General features: G+C 45.0%; 1 protein-coding gene across 1 annotated transcript in view; it reads left to right on the forward strand.

The window, feature by feature from the left end:
• Positions 1-6,164: 6,164 nt before the first annotated feature.
• Positions 6,165-22,880, forward strand: part of LOC119172992 (tryptase-2) — a 110,774-nt gene continuing 94,058 nt past the window's right edge. The window contains exon 1 of the mRNA XM_037424126.2: positions 6,165-6,397. Coding sequence (XP_037280023.2) covers positions 6,232-6,397 — 166 coding nt within the window. The 5' untranslated portion in view covers positions 6,165-6,231. The remainder of the gene's footprint in view (positions 6,398-22,880) is intronic.

A 22,880-nucleotide genomic window follows, 5' to 3' on the forward strand; every position in this document is an offset into this window, starting at 1 on the left:
ACGAACAACTGGAAGTGCCGGAAAAAATACCGACGCCGGAGTTTTGTTCGAAATGTGAGACATCTGTAGCTATGATATATTTTTTTATATTCATCTGCTCTGAATGCCTCTAAAGAAGCTTGTTTATTTTATGGTAAGGTAAAAAAAAAAGAAATTGGGGAACCTTGAGCTTCACCTTTAAGAGTTGAACGCGATTGCGAAATCCGGCTCCTAGTGAACCCTTCAACCGCTAAGTGCATACTTATTCATATGTTTTGTTACATACACACGCACGCACACAAACGAGCACACAGTAGATAGGACCACCGCGTGCTATTTCGCCGAATGGGCTCGTTTTAACGCGATAGCATTAGAAAGCTCGTGTCGCAGAAAACCCGTCGCCGGCGTCGGCCCTGTTGGTTGTGAGCGAAAAATCGTCTGTGCGTCTGTGGCCGAAAAATCAATTTACCGAGATAGCCGCGGGAGGCCGCTACTTGTCCACGCTTGCAAGGACCAAACTCTAAGCAAACATTAAGAAAGGCAGTGAGCAAAGCACTAATGGATGGTGACGCTCCCAATTGGTGGAAACTAAGTAGAATGGGCATGATCTATAAAGGAAAGGGTGACAAAGCCGATACAAACAACTACCGTCTATAACATTGACATCAGTAGTTTACAGGCTGGTAATGCAGATAGTAAAGGAGAGACTACAGACATGGGGGGAGAATGGGGGAGTGCTGGGAGAACTACAACGTGGGTTCCGTAAACGAAGGAGGTTGGAGGACAATCTGTTTTCATTGATACAGTGTATTGAAATAGCAAAAAAAAAAACACAGGCCCCCTTGACCGGCATTTCTAGATATCAAGAAAGCTTACGATAGCGTGATTCAAGAAGACTTGTGGGGAATTCTGGACACCCTAGATGTGAAAGATGGTATAACTAATCTTCTAAAAGATATCTCTAAAAGTAACGAGGTAGTTATAAAATGGGAAGAACAGGTATTCGAACATTTAGAAATACAACGCGTGCTTCGACAGGGATGTCCCTTGTCACCTTTGTTATTTATGCTGTATATACAGGGACTATAATCCAAATTAGAGGAGAGTCGACTCGGATTCAGCCACTCTTTTGCCATGCAAGAAAAACACATTGAACAGTCATTACCATCATAGATGTATGCAGATAATATAGCATTATTAGCCGACAGCAAGAAAGATCTGCAGTGATTGATAGATATCTATGGTTATGAAGGAGATAGGATAATTTTGAAGTTCAGCGAGGAAAAAACGGAAATCATGATTTTTAATGATGACAAAGACATTGAGCATAAGATGCAGGAAGTCACGCCAGAAATAGTGGATAAATTCAAATATTTGGGCGTATGGATAAATAACGGGGCTGGGTACCTAAGGGAGCACGAAAGATACGTAATGACTAAGGGCACCAGGAATGCAGCTGTAATAAAAAATAGAGAACTGTGGAACTACAACAGGTATGATGTTGTGAGAGGAATTTGGATAGGTGCCATGGTCCCAGGTTTGACGTTCGGCAACGCAGTCTTGTGAATGAAATCAGAATTTTAAGCCAGATTGTAATTAAACAATGTGGCATAGGTAGACTTGCTTTGGGAGCACACGGGAATATCCCAAATCAGGAGATACAGGGTGGCATGGACTGGACATCGTTTGAATGTAGGAAAGCTACCGGCAAGGTAGAAATTGAGGAGCGGTTGAAAAAATGGGAGAGGAGCGTTGGGCTAGGAAAGTTTTCAGCTACTTTTACATGAAGAATGTTGATACTAAATTGAGGAACCGAACTTGAAAACTGTCAAGCAAGTATTCAGACAACAGCAGAATACCAAGCCAAAAGGAAACATCGGTTAAGAAGGTAAAGGAAACACAGAGGGACATGTGGAAAGTGGGAATGTTTACGAAATTATCACTGGAGACTTACCGAACTTTTAAGCAGGAAATTTCAAGGGACATGATCTACGATGATTCTCGGGGTAATTCTCAGCTCTTCGAGGCTAAAACGGGAGTATTGCGAACCAAGACGTACCGAGCAGAATACGAAGGCACAGACACGGTATAGAGTTCATGTCGAGAGGAGGAGGAAACGGCTGAACATTTGATAATGTTCTGTTAAGGGCTCCACCTATAGTCGAAGATATTGACGCCAAATTTTTTAAAGCGTTGGTGTTTAGGGACAGTGAAGGCAAAATAGACTTTAAATGGGTAGAAATAATTAGGAGAAGGCTAACTGATTGGTAGCTACAATTGAGGCGCGAGCGAAATTCCACCCTTAAACACACAGTGATAGTACATTATGGCTAGGTGGCGTGAGCCTCCACCCGATCTAAAGGGCCCAGCCGGATACATCCATCCATCCATCCATGCGCGCGCGATCACACTGAAAAAGCCGCGAATTCAAAGGAAAAAAAGTGCTCAAGGTCACGAGGCACGGTAGTTTCTTTGCCCTGCCACCCTTCCCTGCTTAGTTTCCAGTGCTTTCGTCGGGACGAGAGAAGAGATAATGCAATTGCAGCATGCGACAAACCTTTGTAGCTCCACTCGCACTGGACGGATTCTTAAAATTTTTGCGGCTTTGAATTCGTGAAGCAAAAAGCTCTTCCAGTGAATTCATTTTATAGTTACTTGAAAAAGTGTTTCAGGACCTCTTTAAAGCAATTTGTTTGACAGGTGTCACGACACTTTCTGGACACTTTTTTGGTACTTACATCTCTTCCGCTCTTCCGCTCTGTCCTTATTAATATTATTCCTGTATAAAACGCTCATCAGGAGTAAAATGCATCACCCATCTCGAACCCGCACTCAGTAACCCATATTCAATCGCTTGAGGTAATTCAAAGGGATTCCGCGCGTTTCATATATATAGCATTACAACCGAACATCAAATCTAACTTCCATTAAAAACTCCATCCTCCCCTGTAATCACGACGTTTTTTCACCTTGCTTTATTTATTAAGTCATAATTTACAATTCCTACCTGCGTAATAAGTTTATATCATCCCCTTTTTACATTTCCTCTCGCATTGATCTTGTTCATAAGATTGTAATAATGCACTGCCCTACCAGATGCTCTCAAAACTTATTCTTTCCCAAAACCTCTCAAGAATAAAGCAACCGTCGCGCCACAGTTGCTTCATTCCCTCAAATTGGAATAAATCTGCTGAATCCATTTCCAACATGGGACAGCGGCAACAAATGGGTAATGGTGGTGACGGACCACTTCATCCGGTACGTGGAGACCAAGGCTTTTCCGAGTGGCACAGCAGCTGAAGCAGCCAGGTTCTTCATTCTTCATGGTGCTCCAGCGGTCGCCATAACAGACAAAACTGTAACATTTAAAGCCGAAATTTAGTGAACTGTGCTTACGCTCGGTGGTACAACGCATAGCAAAAAGACAGCATACATACCACAAACAAATGGGCTTAAGGAACTACTCAAAACGACAATCACTGACATGCTTTCCATGCACGTCGACGTGGAACACAAGGATTGGGACTGAACCTTGCCGTACATCACATTCGCGTATAATATGGCACGCCAGACAACCATGAAAATGACGCCGTTCAAACTAATTCACGGCCGAGAAGTGACTATGATGCTTGACGCTATGCTCCCTCATAACTGGGATGATTCAGAGACAGATGCGTAGCTTTCACTGAGCATGCCGAGGACGCAAGGCAGCTAGCCCGCGTCAGAATAATCAACCAGCAACAACTTTACGCTGGACGGTACAATCTTAGCCATCGAATTGTCACTTATAACTGAGGTAAAATAGTCTTGGTTTCATTCCCTGTAAGACGGCGAGGCCTGTAGAAGAAACTCCTACGCCGATACTTTAGACCCTACAAGGCTTTGCGCAGTCTTAGCCGAATGACGTACGAAGCCATGGCCGACGCCTACTCTTGTTAAAAACGGAGTCAGCATCTGCCTGGAACTCTGCACGTGGTCCGCATGAAACCGTACAATTCTCAGTCATGTAAGCATCCGTTATAGCTCACTTACGCATCGCTACTAGGCGGGTATCTAGAATGCTACATGGTGAGCATCGAGACGAGTCATTCTGGCGAGAGGGTAATGCCACGTCCGCAGCTGGGCCTACCTGCCCGCCAGCGACGACACTGAAAGTCACTAATTTACTCGAGAGGCGCAGTGCGAGCGAATGAAGATGTCGACAATCTTGACGGCCTTTTTTTCATAACGTCTCTACGAGTACGACACCCCCTGTGTTCCTAAACAAGGCCCCTGTTTTTATACCATGTGATGCTATCCAGGACCACTCCAGGCTATGGAAGTTTCGCTTGAACATTTCGGACATTATTACTCCCGGACTTAATTGACCAAATATTCTTTGTGTAAACTAACCACCTTAGTTTACTTTTTTGTTTTACTTTCTTATGCATTGGCATCCACTCCTATCTGTAATACTAAGGTCTTGAGGGTAAAAAAATGAAATCCTTCCACCACTCGTTCGGAAAGAACTGGGCGCCAACCTATCTGAATAGGGACATAAGTGACTCTCCATACATACTTCTGCTTCCGAAATAGATGTTTCATAGGCTGGTCTTTTTTTATACGAAGAGGGTGACTGGTGTGAGAACACAGTTTTATTTTTACTAGCAATGGTTTCGCCACCAAAGTCTCGCAATCGCGAGCGTCCCTGGTATGCTGCCGGAGGGCACGGCTAACATTAACTTCTTGAGTTACACCTGGACTCAAGAGAGAACAAAACACGCTTCCGAGGGATGGGACGCTATCGTAGAGCCTCGTACAACTTGGTCATGCATACTTACTAATGATGAGTTGGCCAGTTTATTGTAGTCCGGAAGATCATTCCTCTACGCTTCTTTAGGGCCGTTTTCCTGAGATTGTTGACGCAGTGGCGCGGGCGGAATTGGCGGGTATCGGCGGTGACCGCAAGCATCGCTTCAGTTCTTGGAATGCTTCCACATATGGTGTTTTTCACTTGAACTCGAAGTCCGATTCTGTAAGATTAGCTAGTGGCTCGGCGACACGGTAAAATCTATCAAATGTTTCGAGAACAGTTCAAATTCCTGATTGTTTGTGCGACGAGGAGCGAAAAATATTCGACCTGTCGCTTCAAACAAGGATAGGTATAATATAACATAGGAAAAAATCTAAACAATAAAGCAGTAAAGTGGAGGATGGAAGGCTGAAACGATGCCAAATGTATTAGGCACAACAATTGTTCGGGCCTTTGTTTCAGAATTATGCTGTGGTTTCTTAGCAGGGGAACGGGGGGGCTTTAGAAATTTCGACCATCTGCAATGTTCTTTCTTTAACGTGCACTGACATGACACAGCACACGGGTCTTTAGCATGTCACCGCCACCGAGATGCGACCGCCGAGGCTGGAATCAAACCCGTGACCTTCCGATCATCGGGCGAATACAATAACCGGGACACCACCGCGGCGGATGAATTAGATGTTTAAGTACTATGACACAAAATAATAAGTTGATTACGCTGTCTGTGCGATGGTCAATAGCATTGTTTCACCTGTTGACTGCAATGTACAATGAAACAGATTACTGCCTGGCTATAAGAGTGGAACGCCTTACCCAGCAGGCTCACTGAAACAGAAAATAAAACAGTATAGTGTAGACCGGAACGTGAGGTGAAGTACCACTTTTGTTGTGGTTTGAGCGGACACTGTTACCTTTATATTTTTTTTTCTCGTGAAGAGCGCGCGTAGAGCATTTTCCGTGCACTGACATTGACCGCGTCCTCAGCACAGCGTGTAGGTTCTCGGAGGCATAATGATGCGGTCCCGCCACGACGCTCACTTGGTCACTTTTGAATACTCCCCATCGCCGCCTGGCCGAAATCGCATTTTTCTTTCTTCTTGTCTGGGGTGCGCAATGATCCGGGTGCAAAGGATGCTCAAGGGGGAAGGGGGGGGGGTCAATTCGCCTCTCGTGTCACGGCGTCGGTCGACGACTCCGGCAGAACGCTCGTGGTCTGTCGGCTTTGCTGACTGTGCGGTCACGTCATCGAACCCAAGGGGGGCTACGAGATAACCGACTCCTTACGTAGTAACGAGAAGGGTGAGTCGAACAAAAATACAAGAGTGTGTGACCGACGATAGGGAAAGCGTCGGTCGAGGTGTCCATCCGGTTTTCGCGGTTGCTGCCTCCTCCTTCCCCTCGCTCTTCTTTACTTTCTTCGGTGTCAAGGAGCATCACTCGCCGCGTGTGCCGGCGCTATGGTAGAGTCAATAGCGTGCCACAGTGACACCACAACATCGGCGAGGATGTGGCGGATGATGGCGCACCTGCTGACGCTGCTCCTGCTGCTCATGCCGCCGGCCGCCTGGGCGCAGGTCTGGAATTCATCCATGAACAGGGGCTTCGCGATCGGCACAAACCACTGTGAGTCTGCCAGTGAGGCCATTTCTTGTTTGTCTATTCATAGCATTCATACGTTAAAGAAACGAAATGTCATTGGAATTCAAAAGATAACTGAGAGCGGGAATGACGAAACTTTCTATGACGTAGTAACCGTTGATATTTACAGACGTAAATGGCGACGCTGCTCTGAGACGGCATCACATCACAGCACCAGAAAAGCGCAATTGTAAAATATATATTCTGCTAATTGCTGTATTCTCGACATTGAAAACCGCGCTAAAGCCAGAGGACATAATATATAGAGGCACTCACAACAAGGTTTATACGTCACAACTTCTACAGCCTACGTTAGAAAAAAGGAATAATGAAAACGATATGGCAATGTTAAATGACAGCCCCATCAACATTATTAGTGTACAGCGTGACCAAGAATGAACGTTTGGATTGGAAACAGCCAAACGTCCGCTAATGTCCGCTAATGCAATAAAAGGCCTGATAACGAACACGCTGTCTAGCGTAGCCACTCTTGAAGCCTCACACACTTTGCGTATAAGATAGCCTTTATAACGTTTGACTACAGCACAACGCTGGAAGCCGGAAAGGGACGGAGAGGAACCCTTCTTCATGCGCATTTCCTGCTGTTCCGATTTCTGGTACGTCGTATCGATTCGCCTAAGCATCCACTATAGCGTTCATTTTTCTCGCCGAAATATTTTAGAAACTCTTAGTAATATAGATTTCAGCGTCAAGTGGTCAGGGTGTAGTAACCTTTTGCTAAACAATCAATGTTCAAAAAAAGGTAATTTCCTTCACAATTCAGCAATTCTCAGCGAAAATATACACCAAAGCCAACTGAGCAAACAAGTCAATGTTTTATCGCGCGCAGTTGTGGACGTCATTGGGACGTCATTCACTCAATTTGAATTTGAAAGCTGAGTGAGAATGAATTCCTTAACCAAATCAGAAATGGTGACTTCTGCTAAAACCAGCAATGACTGATTATATACAGAAATAGCACCCAATTTTGAAAGCACAACTGTAGATTTTGAAATAAAGATATTATTACTGCTGGACGAATCAATGCATGTATACAAGCAATCGCTGAATCTCTATGAAATAGCGCTAAACTATCCAAATGTTGTCTATTTTCTTCGTGATGTGCAGCGTTAGCTGCCATGTCTACATCGTTTAGCTACATCGGTCTGAGTGACACTTTCCTTTCGGTGGTTTCTAATAACGCCGTTCAGTCATAACAATCGGTGGGCCAAGTTTAATAAGCGTGCACTAAAGGCAACCCTTATGCGACAACACACTCAATTGGCACCGTGCTTGAACATCTTCCTTCTAGTTCCTATTCGGATTGCGTCTTTCTGTGTTCCTTCAACACTACTTCGTTTAAGAAGAGAGTTGTAGCCACGAGTAACGGCACCCTCTAGGCCCAGAAAAACGAGCTAATTCGAATTCTTGTAGTTGTTGTCATCTCAGACAACGCAGTTGGAGGCTTTGTTGGAGCTTAATGTCTAATAATAACGCAATAATCGTTAGCTTCAGCGTACCAGAACCACGTAATGAGAGACGCTGTAGTGAAGGCCTCCAGAAATTTCGACCTCTGGAGGTTCTTTAACATGCACCTAAATGAATGTACACGAGCCTCTACTGAAAACGTGGTGCCGGGGTTCGATCTCGCGAAACCTGGCAACCGTGGAAGGTCGAGTGTTGAATTTACGAAACAGAAGCGGACATGCTGGCTTCAAAAAGAAATAAAACCGGGGTCACATTTTTGCACGCAGGAGGGAGGATGTGACACGACATCCTGCAACGCACAACCGGCCCATATGTGTGCAAAAAGAACTGATCAAAATTTGTTGACGTCAGCGTTTTACAGGCTGAAGGAGGAAACCATTTTCAGGTGCAGCCTCTTGCCTCTTGTAGCACACTCCCTCGCCTCGTCCACTGCGCGCAGTACGAATAATTCCGTGTACGTAAGCCAAATTCTCACGCGACTCCTAGCAGAGGCTGGCTTATACGAGGCGACCCTTGCTCTGGCGGTCGACGATCGCGGCTTGCGCAAAAGGTAGGATTGGCCGCTGTTCATACAACACTTGCCTGATAAATGTCGCGTCTGCATGGGCACGCAGCTGCCCGCTGTCACGCCCGATACGCTTTACGCGACTGAATCACGCAACTGGGCGAACGACCTTGGTGCCACAACTCGCAAGGGCGAGCGCTCACACGCAGTGGCTCTCTTCCGCGATCCCCAGTGCGAGCTCCCGTGTCGGCCCTTTGTGTGCTCCGAGGGGCACGGTTACGTAACGGCGACTATCGGCTATTCGAGTCACGTGCAGAGAGAAACTTGGCGGCTAAAAGTCATGCTGCAATGTGTCTGTGATCATTTTGTGTGAAGATAACACGATAAGCTGCGCTCTTCAATGTGGCACCAGTGAACTGCCCTGTTGGTATTTCTTATTTTTTTTCTTTTCCTTTCTTTTTACTGCGTGTATTTATTTATTTCTTTATTTATCTCGTGCTCCGTAGCGCTGCGAGTAGCGTTCATGTCGCAACTCTGGGACATAACATTGTAAAGAGCCTTAAAGTTATCTGGGGCTAGCGATTGTGAATTATCGGCAACACCTCCAATTAGTCCCGTTCGTTTTGCAATAGGACCGCACTCATATGACCGCGAGTGGGAAATTATTAAAAAATGCGGCACACGTTTTTTTTATGGCTTTCTGTTTACGACGCTATACCCCTCATTCGCCGGTGTCTATCGCCGTCCCTTTACCGTTTGCTCATTTATGCGCTCGAATCGCTGCTGGAGTACTTTGTTCTTTCTTCGTCTTGTCGCGGTTCATTTTATTTTGTGTACGTTGAATGCGTAGGTATTATTTTAATTTAATGCTGAATGCAGTAGGACATCTGTGTTTTTCTTTAGATCATATGGATCACATGTTTTACCACTTCAGTAAGCTTCGGCAAGCTGCTGTGGGTTAATTCGGATTGAATGGGCAGAAATGTGAACATCCTAAGCTACTTAAGATGGACGGTGCCACAAACCTGTGTGAGCGTATTTGCGAAATGCCGTTGCTCTCACACGGGTGACTTAAAGGCTGCATAGTCTCGAGTTACGTCGCAAACATCCCAATGTCAATACCTGATTGTGCAACTATGTACATATGTATAAACATAGTTTTCTTATTTGAAAAGAAAGCGCTGGTATTTGGGCAGAGGCAACAACAACCACGAGGCACTTTGAATACCTTCCGCTCCCTTCTACACTCACCGCTGCTACGCCAGCTGGGAAAGACTTCTAATTTAGAGGAAAAAAGGGCTTGTTGACTGCTGGTCTCATATGACAGTCTTGTCTTGTCTTGTCGCCTAGGAGATTTTGGCTCATACCCACATGGGGGATTGGCCACACTGCCGTTGAGTGAGGCTGAAGCGTTTAGTGAACATCATCTTCTCTAGAGAATCATAGCAACTACTAGTCATGGAGACTATAAAGGGCACTCTTAAAGAGTACCTGCGTCGTCATAAATTAAACACGCGTTTCATACGTTTTACTGGCACTGTTGAATGCAGTGATATCGTGCGAGAAATTCAATGTTTTGTCGAGCTTGGAATATGCTCAAAGGTGAGTGGGCGGATTGACATGGAAACCCATCCACGAGCCAGAAATCAGGCATTTTAAAATTTTTTTCGCCGGTTAGAGAAGAGCAGAGTGACAATGTTTTTTAAGGTTTAAAATAAGGATAAAAGGAAGCTATAGGGCACAAAATATTTACCTAAAAACTATATGTTGCATATAGAGGTGAACATCGTAACAAGTTATCATAAGAAGAGACTACAAATTGGTTTCCAAGCAAAGAAACAAATACGTGGAGAAATTCATTAAGCCGGTAAAAAAAGAAATGAGAAAAAAACAAGCTGTACGGAAATACAAGAGGTTGCGCATTTGTATATGGTAATAAGTTGGGCTGCTTTGTTTCAGCTAAACTTCATGTGCGCTAACGCAAAGAAATCTCCAATGGATAGTCCCAGCTAACGTTCGTGTCCTCCTGTTTGCTAGTACACATTAACCTTAACGCAACACTCGCGGGCTTCAGAAACGTTTTTTTTTTTATTTCACAAGAGAAGGTTGCGTGTGTCTGCTGCGAGAAAAATTGAAAAACTACTAAACTATTCTGATAAAATTTCAGGATATTCGAGCATGAATACCCTAGGAATCTGTGGGTTTCAAAGTGAATGGAAGTACCATAAGGCATTCGTTGATGCAAGCAATAAATGCTCACAATAATGGTTAGAAAGAGCACGCACGGCGTTAAATAACGCCGTGCGTGCTTGTAGGCCTGGATAAAAATACCGCACCAAAACTTACGCTCACGTTAAAAAAAAGGAGATAACCACTGGGGGTTAGACTGGGACCGATGGAGCAATATATAATTGTTGTTGGCCACATAGTTTTAAGTACGATGTTTAAAAATGCCACCACCACCACCATAATTACTGCCTTCGAGCCATTGTTTTGTATGGCTGTCTGTTGTTTCTTACGATAATACTTCTCCAACAAGCTTACCTTTCCGTCGTCCCTGTAATGCCCTAGACAGAAGGGGAGTTTTTCACCACGGTTCGGGTGAAATATGATCAAACTCCTCAAGCGGAGTCAGTTACATCAAACAGCTCGCAAGGACAGAGACAGCTGTACGGAGTGTTCATTGAATCACTCACTCCCACGCGATGCAAGACATTGCTGCACGAAAATGGCATCAAAAGGCCTGTTTTGTCAATTATCGTCTAATTTGAATAACGTGTTAATACTGCAAGCACGTGACGGGCTGAATTTCTTTGGTCGAAAGTGAAGGTGCATGGTCGAATAGGAGCGGCTTCCGAGGTAGACTGACCTAGCCGGGGCGCCCACCCAGCAGAAGCGTCTTGTGTGTCACGCGGCGCTCTTCTCCCGCCGTTGCGGGCTAAAAACGACTGCTTGAAATACATCCTGCCGATTTCGAATATCAGTTAGGTTGTTTTATTCTCTAGTCAACCTAATTTGGTTCACTGACGAAAGTAGACGCATTCTGCACCTGTATACGTTACAGATATGGCAAAACAGGGATTGGCATGCGCTGAAGGAAGCTATATAGAGACCGCAAAATGGTCTCTAAGCAATGAAATAACAAGGATGTGTTGAGGTTCACTCAACCGGTAAAAAAAAAGTGAGAAGGAACAAGCTTAACGGAAACACAAGGGCTAGCTGGTTTTGCATTTATTACTTCTCCATCAATGTCCTTTCCGGAAAAGCAGATCTAAAGAAGTGGCTTTGAATATACAGAAAAAATATATTTCTTTACAGTACCTGAAAGAAACACTATAATAATTGGTTTATTTGTTAGTTTTGCCAGAGGTTATGACTTGGTGAATCTTGAGGTCTTGCTTAGTAAACTAGATATTTATGGTTTAGGTAATTGGATGTTAAATTGACCACAGTCACACCTATCTAATTTATGCAGATGAACAGTAAAGGTCCCGAGTGCTGCTTCCACAAAGTAGGGGCAGAACTTTCGATGATGAAATTCTTATTTTAACAACATCAATAATTATTCAATGTTTACCATATATGCAGAAGACGCATATTTCTTCTTTTTCCTGGCAATAAGATTCACTACTTTATCTCTAATTGTAATGACAGGTTAGTTCAACTGCAACAGTGGTCGTCGTTGAACTTAATGAAGAATAATCCCTCCTTGTGTTGACAAAATTTTCAATTATCTCTGAGTAGATATTGTTGACCAATTTAAGCTAGTGCCATGGCGTTGTATTTAGTGCTCACGTGTGTTTGGAATCTCACGTAAATTTAGCACTAACAAACTAGCTCGAATAACTGGAATAGTGAGTCGGCTTAGATACATTCTATCTCCGAAGCTTAAAATAGTTGTTCCTAATTCAATTTTTTTATTCACTTTTAAGCTCTTGCCAACTGAGGTACAATTGTGTATTATTATCTACGAAAAATTTATAATATATAGAAACAATATCTACGTAAGGAAAGGGCAAGAAGAAAACACGCCGTTTGTAGCACGAAGCCACAAGAAAATCCGTACGGATTTCTCAGAAAAAAAAAGCCTTTTAGTTGGTCAAAAATTAGTCCCAGTCCGGGGCCCTTTTTCTTAACCCATACTGTTTCCTTGCGGGTTTCCGCAGAACTCTTTTGCATATCTAATTAATGTTTACAATGCGGAGTACAATACCACAACCACAGGTGTGTTCTATAAACTTGTATAAAACTCATAAACTATACAATTATCGGTTAAGTCAAGTCATAGCCTCCGAGATGACGGGCGCGTGGCGGGTTTTTCGCGGCCGTTCCAATCGCACGGAGATTGCGTATTTCCAAAGGTGGGCGTGCCCTACTGTTTTCTCCGCACCGCGGCACTGCTTCGTATGGTCTAAAATATCTATCGAACTTTAAAGCAGGAAATTTCCAAGGAAAGGATCTATGATAATACTCGGGATAGTTCTCCACTGTTTGAGGCCAGGACGGGAGTATTGCGAACCAAGACATATCGGGCCAAATACGAAGGAGTAGACACGGTATGTTGTGCGTGTGGAGAGGAAGAAGAAACTGCCGAACACTTGATAATGTTCTGTAAAGGGCTTCACCCTATAGTTCAGGATGACGGCGCAAAGTTTTTCAAGGTACTGGGGTTAAGGGACAGGCAGGGCAAAATAAACTTCAAGCGGGTAGAATTAACTAGAAGGAGGTTATCTGATTGGTGGAAAATAAAGATAAATATAGTTTTTGGTTCACTAAGTATTACGGCTTGGTGGCGTTAGCCACCGCCCGATCAAAAGGGTACAGCCATATCAATCCATCTAATCCATCCAACCGAAAAGGCTGCCGTGCTGTTGGTGAAGCTTGCATGTGGCAAGAAAAAAAGGGGGGTATTGCGCTTGTATATAACTGCGCACTCATTTAGGACTGTCGAGCTAAAGTGCACGAGGGGCAAAGTCAATGCTTGGGCATATTATGAGGAATAGCTTATATCGAGACGAGCTTGAGCTGGCACGAACTGACGATGGTATCTACAGATGACAATATTATACAAATGATGATGGCCCGTCCGATTGGTAAAAAACTGAGTCAGTTCAGTGACTGCGCTCACACTAATTCCCCGTCACTCTGGAAGCGGCCACCTGGCCGCGCGCGAGAGAGAAAACATTTATTGAATTAAGCTTGTTAGTGAAGGTGAGAGGGTCCCTTATTCCAGAAACCCTCTGACCTGGACAGTCCACCGGGCTAGAGCGACGAGTTGACGCTGCTCGACTAGGTCCGGCCGGGAGATCGCATCCTCCCACGTTTCACTGAGGATGTCTTGGTCCGCATCTGGTGCTGCTGCTTGTAGACTTGGGACGCTTACTTTGCACTGCAGTAGGAGGTGCGTTAGAGCGTCTGCCACATTGCAGTAAGGATATATGTAGCTGTGCAACGTTTACCTCATATAGTGCACCGTGGATGAATGTGTTGCTTTGAAGACGCCTGTAGTCGGTGCCTTCGTCTCTTGTGAGTTTTGGATGTGGCGGAGGGTATGACCTGCGTTCGAGCCGATAATGAAGCAACAATGCATTATACGTTAGTGGCACGGGTTCACTTGCCTCTGCTTCTGTTGTTGAGTGGAAGGTGCCTCAGATCTCGTACGGGAATGCCCGGTTGACGCATTCGCGAGCTGCGGTGTGTGCCACTTCATTTCTTTTGAAACCTTCATGCCCGGGAATCCACACGATGCATGTCTAGGAAGGAGGATTGTCTATGCGCTTTAGTAGCCTAATGGCCACTATGGAAACCCTGCCTTTCAGGTAGTTCCATGCCGCTGTTTGTGAGTTGGTAAAGACCAAAATGGAATACTCACTCGTCTGTTGGCGAGTGCTATAGCAGCCTATTCAGCTGTTTCCGCACGTTTGGCGAGGATAGTCGTCGATGCCAGTACCGTGCCATTGAAATCTGTGATGGTAGTCGCGAAGGTGTTACGTCACGGATATTTGGCTGCGTCCACGTATTGCGCCTGTGGGTCATTGCCATGGTTTTTTCTGATCATCTTAACCCTGGCGAGCCGCCTTGCTCGGTGATGTTAAGGATGCACGTTTCGAGGGATCTGCGGATTTTCAAAGCATTCTCAGAGCTGTGACGGTATTTTGCCTTTGCGTTCTTCGTTGGGTTCTAGGTGGTCTCGTATGCTGTGTGCTGAAGGACGGCTTGCCCTGTGAGTGAAAACTTGGGTCTCTCGACCTGGTTGATGAGGTGTGCTTCGGTGAGTTCTTCCCCCGTATAGCGAGCTCCCATGCGAAGCAATCGGTCAGTGGAGACGGCTGGTGGCAGTCCTAGAAGAAGCTTTGTAGCCTTTCGTATCAGCAGATTAGGTTTTTGTTTCTGCACTCTTCAGGTTAAGGTAGGGAGCTCCGTACGTTATGCGGCTGTAAAGGAGAGCTTGTACCATTTCACAGTGTCATGTTCTTTTAAGCCACTGCGGTGGTTAGCCACCCTTCTGATTACGTGAGAGGGCTGTTTCACAGTGTTCTGCAGCCGGGGTAGGGCAGCGGAGCCAGACCCCTCTTTATGCATATGTAGTCCAAGGACTCGAAGTGTGTCAACTCTTGGTATTTGAACTCCTTGTGGAAAGACTTGGGGGTCATGTGCGTCGCAGCTTGGTGGTCTACCCCGGGTGCGTGCCACAAGTACTAACAGTTCCGACTTTTCCGGAGCGTATTGGAGGCCGCAGGTATTGAGATATTCTTCAGTGATGCTAACCACCTCTTGAATTCGGTCCTCCTGTTCACCTGTGCTTGCACCTCTTATCCCCATTGGGATATTATCGGCGTATACCGCGTGATGTGTGCTAGGGACAGCGTCCAAGAGACGTGAGAGCTTAAAGAGGGCCAAGTTGAAAGTACAGGTGATATCATGGAGCCTAGCAGTGTGCCTTTGTTAGGGAGTTGAAAGAGCTCACTACGGATATTGGCAATCTCTACAGTCGCTGTGCGATTGGTGAGGAAAGCCAGCATGTAGGCGTATGTTTTGGTACCACAGCCGACATCTTCGAGACTATGCAGACTGGCTTCGTGGCTCACATTATCGAATGCGCCCTTTACAACCAGAGCTAGAACAAATGACTTACTGTGCTTGCTCAAGCGGAGAAGAATATCTACCTTTATCTGCAAGAGGACGTCTTGTGTGATGAGCATTTGGCGGAAGCCGAACATGGTTCTCAGGTTGTCTTCGAGGTGTATGGTGAGCCGCTCGTTTACCATGTGCTCAAAGAGTTTCTTGGCGTAAGACGTAAGGGAAATAGAACGAAGACTCACAATCAATATTGACTTGTTTGGCTTGGGTACCATGGTCACCTCAGCGTGCTTTCAGGATTGTGGTAGCTCGCCCCTCCTCTAGCAGTCGTTATAGTGCCGAAGGAGTGCCATCAAGGCCCGGGGCGGTAGCTGTCGTAGGTGCTTATTGGTCACTCTGTCTTTTCCTGGGCTCGTGTTGCGCGTAAGCTTAGCGGATCCACGTGTAGCTCTGCCTGTGTGAAAGGATGGTCTAGTGCTTCGTTCTGTGCTCCTCAATACTCCCTGGGTGTCGAAGTGTTGATGGAGGTAGCTTGCTGGTTAAGAAAGCCAAGCAGCTTTGCTTGAAGTTATTGGAGTAATTCGTGCTCTCTGGCCTCATAGTTGTGCATGAGCCGCTGAATTGCATGTCCTTGATTAGTTTTGGTGTGGGTGTCATCAATCAGGGCTCAAATAATGCGCCAAGTCTTCTTTGTTCTCAGTGTCTCTTGAAGTTTGTCGCAGAAGGACCGCCAGTTCGGGCTCTCAAGGTTTTCGGCGTACTCCTGTGCCTGCCTGGTGAGTATGGTGATGCGGCACTTGTGCTTTCGGGGGAGCTTTTGCCGTTGCCATAATTTGATAAGCGATCTTCGAGCTTCCCATAAGTGAAGTAGATGACTATCGACTGCCGGACTCTCCTTGTTCAAGGGTATCATTTTGGCATGTCTGTCAGCAACACTTACAATACTGTTTACCCAGGCTTCAATATTTTTGATAGTCGAGTCATCATCAAGGTCATTCCTGTGGGTGGTCCAGTCAGTGAGCCGAGCTTTTCCTGTCTTGAGCGAGCCGTGAGCTTGTTCGGCCTCTATTTTAATGATGTTATGGTCGCCTCCTAGAGTGTCCGGTAGTCTTGTCCACGTTACGTTGTGCACATATCTAGTGAACGTGAGATCAGTATTAGTATCCCTCGACACGCTGTTGCCCACTCGGGTTGGATGGAGCAAGTCATTCCACAGCGTCAGACCGTGTTGCTGTGCAGCGTCGTGAACATGCGCCCCCTTTTTGGTGGTGTTGTGATAGCCTTAGGCTGCATGTGGAGCATTGAAGTCCCCAACTAAGACAAGTCGGTTCCCGTTACCCATTTGACGGAGCTCGTGGACGGAGTAGTCATATTGGCGTAACTGCTCCCGCAGATAGCTGTAAAGGTTGGCCAGGTATAAGCTCTGTTGAGTCTTCTGAGTGCGGATTATCTCCAGGATGGTGTGTTTGATGCCAATGTCTTCAATTTCATGAGCCTGTGTGGTTAGAGTCTTTTTTACTGAAATTGCGGTGCGGTGTGAGCATTTGAGAGTGCTGTAGCCAGGAAGCTTGATTTTTTCTGTGTGGGTTTCCTGCAACGCGATCTTATCTGGATTGCTTGTTTTAACATATTCTTGTAACTTCGCAGAACGAGATCTGCAGGATCTGCAATTTCAGTGCCAAATTCGAAGAATGAAGAGTGACTTAGACTGTTTACGTGTGGGAGCTGTCATTCTGGCAGCTTATTTCCGCCTGGTGCCAGTTGTTCCGCTGTCGTTTCATCCCCCAAAGTCTTTCGCTCTTTCCGCTTGGTTTCTGATTGCTAAGCCAGCTGCTCATGGGTAACGAAATTTTTGTGTGCTTATGTTATGAAGTTATGCTGTTGTGCCATGAAGCCATCTTGCTTGGCGTCGAGCGTGCTTACAGTACGGGTCAGTGGGTCTACCTTTTCCATAATTTTAATAACCACTTTATGGTTGTGTCTATGGATGCGAGGAGTTTCGCAGTGAGGGCTTTCTCGAAAGCTTCAAGGCGTCGTTCGACGAGGTCGAGCATCTTCGCTTCATGTGCTTGCAGCCTTTCTTCTACCCGCTTCATTATTCTGGCTTCCGTCTGTTTGAGTATGCTGTCGTCAAGTTCTAGTGTGCTACACTCGGCTGGTGGGCGTTGTTGTACCCTCCGTTGTAGATCTTGGACTTTATTTTCTAGAGCCCGGATGGTCGCTGTCTGAGCAGGCGAGATGGTCGAGGCACTCTTGGTATTTAGAGAACTGGGCCCTTCACTACCGGTCACCGCGGCGGTGTAACTGATTCCCCAAACGGAGCGAGACCGTGATGGCATGCGGTATCCAGAGCAACCTTTTTTCTTGGAGCGAGAGCGACTTCGGTCAGATTTTTGGTGAAGAAAGAGGGCTCGTGAACTTTCTGGTGTGGTAGCCAACCCGTGTAAATCATCAGTGTGAGCCCTCCTGCAATTCTCTCGGCCACGAGCGTTATGGGGCTACTGGCGTCTTACTTGATAAGTAGGAGGGGGTAGCTGCGGAGTTTCTTCTTGCATTTCTTTCTAGCAGCCTCATGGCCTCTCCGCAGATCTTGCACACCGTTGGCAGTCATGTGGTTCTGTGTCCTTGTCGTGGCTGCATTTGTAGCAGAAGTTCGCTTTCGGGTGAGGGCAGATGCTTTGTCGGTAACCTAAGGCGCCACAGGTTCGGCAATATTGGATGCACTTCCGGTATAGCTCGCATCGGTAGTCCCTACTAAAGTACTTTACGTAAAAAGGAACGTGCTGCCCATAGAAAGTGATAACTGCAGCAGTAGAAGATCACAGCACGCGCGCGCCAAGAACGTTGTATTTTTGGTCTACGTGAAGTCCTGCAACAATCTCAGTGGAGCTTGTTCCTTGTTCGAGGCTGTAGATCACTCTACAGCACACATCACCGGGGTGTGTAATGTGCGGATTTACTTGATATGTTACTCCACCGAGCTTTATAGCAATTATACTTTGCAGTTTGGAAGCTTGTTAAATACTTGCTGTGCTTGCGATGATTGCATTCTCTACTTTCTGCACCTGCACTCTCACATGGTCCTAGAAACCCTGCTGGGCCAACCCACTGGATCTTCCGATGGCATGTGTAACCTCGATGAGTGTTCGGTTTGAAATATCTAGTCCTAGTTGCGGGCAGAATACAATTTCGAAGTCATCAGTGTGGAATGGCCGCATCTTAGTTCTGCGTTGACGCTGCGGTTGAGACTCGGCGTCTGACTTCGGAGGTTGTGTAGCTCTTTTTTCGGTTGACTGACCTGCCTTTACGGCCAGCTTGTAGCCACTTAATGTGCGCTTTTCCTGTCGTTTTGCCACTGTTTTCATCAAACGCCAAGTGTGATGCCGTTCTTGAGTTACCTTCCGTGTTGCCCAATTACATCGTACTCTGGTCCTCTTGACGTGAGTTAGACATCTGCGTTTCCTTGAGAGCGTAGCTCTTTACTTCTGACACTGTGTCTGTTTGTTGCGCGAGCAGCGTGCTCGTGTACCTACGAGCCGCTGGCGTCCTGCTCGTTTCGTAGGCCCGTCCTCGTGCCACAGCGGCGTGCGCGTACAGCGCGGCCTCTGGATTCCTTGGCGATGTTGCGTTCCAGCGAACAGGCCCAATATGTTTAGGGCCAAACCTCATAAGCGCGAAAATGCACGCGACAGCGACAAGCGACGCGACGTAGATCGTCTTGGCGCGATCAGTCGGTAGCGCAGGCAAACCTCATTCACGCGACGGCTTCGGTGAGCGAACTCCACTGTTGCTGGCATGAGGCCGTCTACTCGCACTAAGAAAACCGCGTAGTGAGCGGTGTGCAATTCAAAAATAAAATATATTGTTATATAATGGAACGGAAAGTGTTTATGAATGCCTTGCAACACTTTTTTATATGCACATGCGTAAACATTGCGTTATTTCTTGTTGCGCATACGTGACTCGGGCATCGTCACGTGCACCTATGTAGTCTTTGTCTTTTCCGGTTTTTCGCTATTGGCTGCTTGAGCCCAGCACTTTCAGGCGATGAGCGAGGGTTTCCAAATCTGGAGAACCAAGCGATCGCGCGAAAACGAGCATGCGACACGTCGCGCGAACGCCCTGTTTCGTCGCCCATATATAGCATCGCTCGTCGCTGTCGCGTGCATTTTCGCGCTTATGATGTTTGCTCTTTAGAGTTGATTGATTGATTGATTGATTGATTGATTGATTGATTGATTGATTGATTGATTGAACCTTTATTATCATTTGTCACATGAGGTTTACAAACACTGGTTGGACCCATAGCCTGAGGCCAGTGTAGGGTCCAATGAGAAAAGTAATGGACAGAAGCGATAAATATCAATTACACATAATACATATGTAGCTATACAGACACTGTAAATATACACATATACAGAGTAGAGAAGTCTTTCTCTTCTTACCAGACAAAACTGCATGTGCGCATACAAAACGTTATGACAGGTAACTTCGTGGACAAACCACAAAAACATCAGTTAAAATACATAAATAACATCAAACTATCACAAGTTTTAGTTAGAAGGAAAAAAATGCTAGGTTTACGAAATTCATCAGCGTATATTTATACAAATGTAAGTGCTTACCACCAAAGAGAAAAAGAAGCATTTACAGCTTGCTCAAGAATTGATTTTTTAGTTTTACCGCAGCATTATGTGATGTCTTCAGTTCAGTGGGCAAACTATTCCAGATCTTTATCCCTGTGAATTGCACTAATCTCTCACCATAAACGTTATTTCTTGGCGCCAAGTTAAAGTTACCGAACGTCAGGCTTCTAGTAGGGCGGGAAGAGGATTAAAATGACGAGACATCAAATGGGCTATTGTAATTTACGATACTGTTAACACAAATGGTCATCTTATAGTCAGGCAAAAGATCGAAGGGTAGTATTTTTAGCGATTGGAATAACGGCCAGCTTGGCTTGTTGTACTTACTGTAAGTTATTATTCTTATGGCACGCTTTTGTAGCCTTCGAAGGGGATCCAAATAAGAATCATAAGTCCAGGCCCACGATTCCATGCAGTAGATTAAATGACTATTGATGAAAGCAAAGTAAAGCGCCCGCAAAATGCTTTTATCGAAGTAGCCTCTGGCTTGTAAAAGTGCGTGGCAGCCGGAAGCCAGCTTTACACCGACGGCATTTATTTGACCTGCCCAGTGAAAGTGATTATCTAGTATAATCCCGAGGTATTTAAACGTCTCCGTACGTTCCAATATGCAGTTGTCAATTTTTATCTGAATATCTTCGTAACTAATTAATTTCCTAAGGGAATGAAATATAATGTACTTCGTTTTTTAGCATTAATCGTTAACCTGTTAGCAAAAACCACTGGGAATTTTTTTTCAATTCTGCGTTTACTTGTCTTTGTATTTCAAGAACATTGTCGGCCTTACATATTAATGCTGTATCATCGGCATACACAATAATTTCGGAAGAGCTTAATACATGAGGCAAGTCGTTGATATAAATGGAGAAGAACAGCGGCCCGAGAACCGATCCCTGTGGCACCCCTGTGTTCAGATATTGCAGTGGGGAAGTAATATCGGTCATCACGACAGCCTGCTGTCTGTTTTTGATGTTTTAGAAAATAACTCATAGGCTTGGTTACGTATGCCGTAGTGCTTTAATTTATGCAAAAGAATTGAATGATCTACCGTATCGAATGCTTTTTGTAAGTCAAGAAAAACAACTCCCGCTAGCTTGTTGTTGTTTAAGGCCGCGTTAATCGATTGTGCTAATGTCAACACTGCGGATGACGTAGAATAATTAGACCGGAATCCATGCTACTGAGGACAAAGAACCATGTATTTCTGTAAAAACTTATTTATGCGGTTTGATAGAACTTTTTCAAAAATGTTATTTATAACGCTAAGAACCGATATCGGTCTGTATCTAGACGGATCGGAAATGTCACCGTTTTTGTAAACTAGAATTACTTTTGCAATTTTTAGTATGAATGGGTAAGTTTCGTTTTGTATAGAATGATTAAATAAATTGCATAAGATTGGGCCTAAAATATTCACGTTTTCTTTTAACAATCGCGCGGTAATTTGGTCTAGCCCAGCAGATTTGTTAGTTGAAAGATTTTTAATAATATGAAAAACTTCGGAAAGTTCAATGTCATACATCACAAACGTATTGACAACTGGGTTTGACGCAATGTAACTGTCTGCAGAGCGGGGAATTTTGTCTGCCAGAGCTTCGCCTATACCAGAAAAGAAGGTGTTGAACGCTTCGACGGTGCTGTTGTCAACGCTGTCAGGAGTAACACGTTGTGATTGACGGCCCCCAGTAACCTCATTTATGATACCCCATATTTTGCGTGTATCGCCAGATGCCTCCTGGATGCAGCGTAAGTAGTATTGTTTTTACGGGCCCTGATTATCGTTACGCATTTGTTGCGCAGTAGCTTGTACTGACCTAAATAGTAACGGTTCGTTTTATGGCATTTCCATTCATTGTACCAGAAATTCTTCGTTTTTAACAGTTGCAAAATGTCATCATTAATCCAAGGGCAAATTGTTAATTGATATGAATTGCAGGGAGTACGCGACAGCAGTTATTAACTGCGTTTTTAAGAATTCCTATCAGGTTCGAGAACTCAGTATTAACATCATTGTCGTATATATCATCAAAACTGATCTGCAAGAGGCTCTTTCTCAGCATTGTGTAGTCTGCCTTGATAATATATTGTCGATGTTCCTTCTTATTTTGGATTAAGTTATTAGGTACAATAAACATCGGAAGGTGATCCGCAATGGGTTCTTTGAAAACGCCAGCATGAACGTCGGTATCTATATTTGTTAGAGCGTGATCTATAATTGATGAAGATACACTTGTAACACGCGTGGGGGTGGTTATAACATTTCTAAAGTTGAATGACTGCAGCAATAATGAGTAGTCCTTATTAGCATCTTGGCTAGTATCAAGGTTAAAGTCCCCAACTACCACAACGGGATCAGTGTACGTTGTTGATATTGTCATAAAAATTATTTCCAGTTTAGCAAGAAAATCAGGTAGACGAGAATTGGGAGGCTGATAAATGACACCAACAATGACAAGAAATTCTAACTTTACGAACAAGGCTTCCATAAAAGAACAACTGCACTTTTACTTATAAACTATATAAAAGAACAACTGCTCTTTTACTTATAAGCCTGTTCATCCCATATCCCCCTTCACAGTCTCATTCGTCGTCATCCTGTGAGCGCCCAACGCGAGGCGTCCCACAGTGCTTTGTTTTACATTTACTCCCGACTGCACTTCTGACTTCCTGCATAGCACTGAGTTCCCAATTGTGAGCCTTGGAACCATTATGCCTTTGCAGAGTCCTCGAAGGACTTCGTACGTATTGT

The sequence above is a fragment of the Rhipicephalus microplus genome, chromosome 4 (assembly GCF_043290135.1).
Source record: "Rhipicephalus microplus isolate Deutch F79 chromosome 4, USDA_Rmic, whole genome shotgun sequence".
NCBI lineage: Eukaryota > Metazoa > Arthropoda > Arachnida > Ixodida > Ixodidae > Rhipicephalus > Rhipicephalus microplus.